The following is a 4194-nucleotide window of genomic DNA, read 5'->3' as shown; positions in this document are numbered from 1 at the left end:
TCTGCATCATATAAAACGTGAAATTATATTTACTCCTCTATATTTTTAATTATGTATAGTTCTACAGTTTGAGATTCTTTTTGATACAACATGATAAATTAATGGAACTTCACGTGATATTGTGATTACACAACTACACATTTGTGTTTAGATTGGAATTTTGAAGTAGTAACTAATATTAATTCAATGTCAGAACTTATATTTAAAAGAGACCATTTTTTGTTTATTTGTGTACACTGGATAGACAGAAAAAAACTTTTGTCCAAGATTCTAAGGCTTCTTAGAATTCAATTTAGAAATTATATATTGTTGTATGTCTAATAGTTACAAGAGTCAAATGAATACTTTATAATTGGTTATATTCATTTTTCTTTTAATTATAATTTTTAAATTTAATTTTGTTGATATGGATGTTAAATAACAGTTGAAATCATTTTTGTTTGATGGTAGTCATTTGAGTTAAGTTCAAAATTACTTCATTAAATTTAAAGAGTTGTTTGTGGGCCAGATACAGAACATTTGAAATTATGTCCTATTGAGCTTGAACAGGTAAGTAACAAATGCTAATGAACATGAACTTAACACGAACAATGATAAAAATTAGGGGCATTTACATACATAGCACACAATTCTTATGTATTTACATGCCTCACACCTATACTTTCATAATTAAATTCATAGCACCCAAATCTTTAATATCAAATAAAAAAATAGCACTATCATCACTTTCTAAAAGTGAAATACACATTTTTCATGCATAGGTTTAAAACACCAAAGTGCTAGATATGTAAATATGAAAGTTTAGGAATGATATATGTAAACACATGAGAATTGTGTGCTATCTATGTAAATTTCCCTAAAAATTAATGAGCCATGGTCAAATATTAACTCTTTCAGTTAAGTTTGACTCGTTTACACCCCTAGTCACTTACAACCTACCCTGGATTGCTATTTGATTATTATTTATTTTGCAAAAAAAAAAAAAGAGAGAGGATTATTGGCTAAAACTTTTTGTTATTACACATCTTTCTTTTACTTTTCTTTTTGAAGAATGACAAGCGTGAGAGAGTCATAAAGGCTAGCCGTGATGTTACAATGAACAGCAAGAAAGTCATTTTTCAAGTGCACAGGTAAGAAGCACCTATTAACTGGTTTTTCTATTCAAGCAAATAAACGGAAAAGAAGTAAGAAGTTCCTATTAATGTTTCATGACAGTCACGAAGATATACTTTTGTTATTTCTCAGTTGCTCAAAATGTTCAAATCTTGCCTTCTTATTATAGGGCCAACAAAGACAATAGAGAAGAAGTGTTGTCCAAAGCTGAAAAGGATCTGGCAGCCGTGACTAACCAGTTTATGGCAAGAATAGTAAAAGAATTGCAAGGAAATGATTTTTGGAAGCTTAGGCGTGCATATACATTTGCTGTGAGTAAAAGAATTGCAAAAAGAGTATAATTTATTTCTTAATGATGTTAAAATTGGCTTTTTATGGGGGTTTTACAGATTCAGGAATATGTTGAAGCCGCAACATTCTGTAGATTCTGCAGGAACGGGTCTCTTCTAGATCTCAATGAGATTAATGCTACTCTCCTACCACTAAGTGATCAATATGATGAACCCTTGCAAATAAATCCCCTTGACTACCTCTTGGGGGTAATCTGTAGTCCTTCCCCTTTATCCAACATAAAGTTATAGCGAAATCTACATACCTAGCAGGCTAGTACAAGATTCTAATGTATTTACATATCTCACACATAAACTTCCATATGTACATACATAGCATTGCTTTGTGTGTAAACATCGATGTTTAGGTGTGAGATATGTAAATACATTAGAATTATGTACTCCAAAGTTATAACATCCTGTAGGTAAACTTCTACAACTATTTAGCTTGCAGATTTGACTGGTGAGTTAATGAGGCTAGCCATAGGCAGGATATCAGACGGAGAAGTCGAGTATGCTGAAAAAATATGTAGATTTGTACAAGATATATACAGAGAATTAACCCTTCTTGCTCCTATCATGGATGATAATGCCGACATGAAGAAGAAAATGGAAACAATGCTCCAAAGCGTAATGAAGATTGAAAATGGTATGCAGCTTCATTCAATATTTTTGATTTGTTAACTGTAAATATGTTTGTGCTAATTTCATCACTTGGTTTAGAACTCTTTTTTCTTAGGCTAGCATCATGTAGGGTGCTTATCAAGAATTTATACATTTTCCTCTTTGAAAGATTTAGGAGAGGAATTTCTCAAAGGGCATTTTAGTTTGCATGGATGAGAGGCGATGGCATGGTTGATGAACTCTTGTTTGCTAAGAGCTTGTTTGTAATCAATTGTTATTTTTAGTTCTAAAAATTATGTTTGTTTTGTGTTTTTTTTTTTACTTTTTTGTTTTTGAAAATAGAGGTTTTTTTTAAAAATACTTGAAACAATTTTTTTTATGTTTTCCAGGTACTATTTTTGTTTTTGAAAATAGCAGTTTTTTTTTTCAAAATACTTGAAACAATTTTTTTTATGTTTTCCAGGTATTTTCATTAATAAAAAAAATGAAAACCATCCCAATCACCACTTGCCACCTCTACCTCGCTCAATGCCGCCAAGTGCTTATACTATATATTCAAAAAAAAAAAAATCAATGTTTAAGATTTCAATTATGTTTTTATTTTATATTAAAACATAGAAACAAGTAGAAAAATAAAAAATAAAAATAAAAAATAGAGAGTGGCCCCAAATGATGCTAAAATTCTGTCCGGGTTCATTTTCGTTTTTATTTTTGTTTTGTTTTTAAAAAAATAGATATTTAGTATATTATACGTTGTTATATATAATTTTGATATTTGAGTGCTTTAAAAAAACAATCATATTTATAATTAAATTAAAATAAAAAAGAAAATAGAAAACAAAGGTGATCCCAAATAGCCACTAAGTTATTTGGAAATAAATTTGCTATTTTAAGACGCTATAGTTTTTAATTCTGCTAGAGCTGGTCTCCTCCTTTCTGCTTGTTTTATAAGAATTTTTGAGTGCACCTCTCTGTTCTTATTGAAATAATGAGATTTTAATTTTCTTCTTTAATCAGCTAGCAGTAATGATTTACCAGGTTTCCATGGACTAAAATCTCTTTTATTTGTAAGCTTAGCTTCTTAGAAAGGGAGCAGCTAGCAGATACTTGTGTCTATCTTGATACAATGTTTTTACCTTTCGCGTGCAATGATTGAAACCAACCTTGATTTTTCAACCGGATGGCTTTTTTAGGCTTAACAGTTGATCTTCCGTATGAATTTCATTGGTTGCATGTTTAGTAATTAGTATACTGTTAGAGTAGGAGAATCTCTTTTATTTTTTTTATTATTGATTGACTATATGAGCCTATATACAGGTATATCTGAAGAATATAAAAGTAAAACATTCAAAGTTATAAGGATATAAAACCATATTCCAAAATTAGATGCTTTCCTATTATAGCTCTTCCTAGTATAACATTTGCTATCGTATGTCATACGTGTACGCTTACCTTCATGTGGACATTTCCTATTATATATCATACACTAACACTTCTCCTAAAATTGGAACTCAAGGTTATTCAAGAGCTTTGGTAAAATATTTCACTTAGTACAATATGAAATAACATTAAACTTGAGCTAATTTAGTTTGGTCATGAAAGTAGGATTGATGACAATATAATAACAAGATTACCATAGTATAATATCCTAGACTGAGTAATGATAAAGGTAAAATCCTCTGAAAGATTTCTTACACACGTCATTTTACACATTAAGGCATTGTTTTATGTTCATTCTTTAGACCGAATTGAGCTTTAATGATTTGTTTATTACTTTTCCTAGTAACTAGTTTATCTTCATGAAAATTACAGTATCCTGCATCTCTCTTTAATTGAGTTAACATGATTAGCATTTAGGGATGCTTTGATATTCAAATGCTTAGTCAGTATATAACAACTTTTTTCCTGGACACTTTTTGTGATTCATCTAAGAATCTACTAAACATTACCTTAATGCTTTTATTTAGAGTTTGTACCTGCTAGCTAACTACTTTGACGAATGGATGTCAGGCCTGATAACGATTCAATAAATGATCTTACTTGCTAACCTTTAATATTAAGCTGGATCATAAAGGAACTTTTTTTTGTTATTAGACATGATCTGAGCCTCCATGGGGCTATCAGTCTG

At 30.1% G+C, this 4194-nt stretch overlaps 1 protein-coding gene across 2 annotated transcripts in view; it reads left to right on the top strand.

Annotated features, from left to right (window-relative positions):
• Positions 1 to 2091, top strand: part of LOC110029090 (translin-associated protein X) — a gene marked incomplete at its 3' end in the record, with an annotated part of 11267 nt that extends 9176 nt beyond the window's left edge. For both annotated transcript variants that reach the window (XM_020731218.1, XM_020731217.1), the window contains 4 exon segments: positions 1051 to 1130; positions 1283 to 1424; positions 1503 to 1652; positions 1890 to 2091. In XM_020731218.1, the coding sequence (XP_020586877.1) occupies positions 1051 to 1130; positions 1283 to 1424; positions 1503 to 1652; positions 1890 to 2091 (574 nt within the window).
• Between the last annotated feature and the right edge of the window lie 2103 nt (positions 2092 to 4194).

This window comes from Phalaenopsis equestris, unplaced genomic scaffold (genome assembly GCF_001263595.1).
Source record: "Phalaenopsis equestris unplaced genomic scaffold, ASM126359v1 Scaffold000547, whole genome shotgun sequence".
NCBI classification, from domain to species: Eukaryota; Viridiplantae; Streptophyta; class Magnoliopsida; order Asparagales; family Orchidaceae; genus Phalaenopsis; species Phalaenopsis equestris.
Note: the sequence above shows the minus strand (reverse complement) of the source record. Positions and strands in the feature narration are given on the sequence as shown.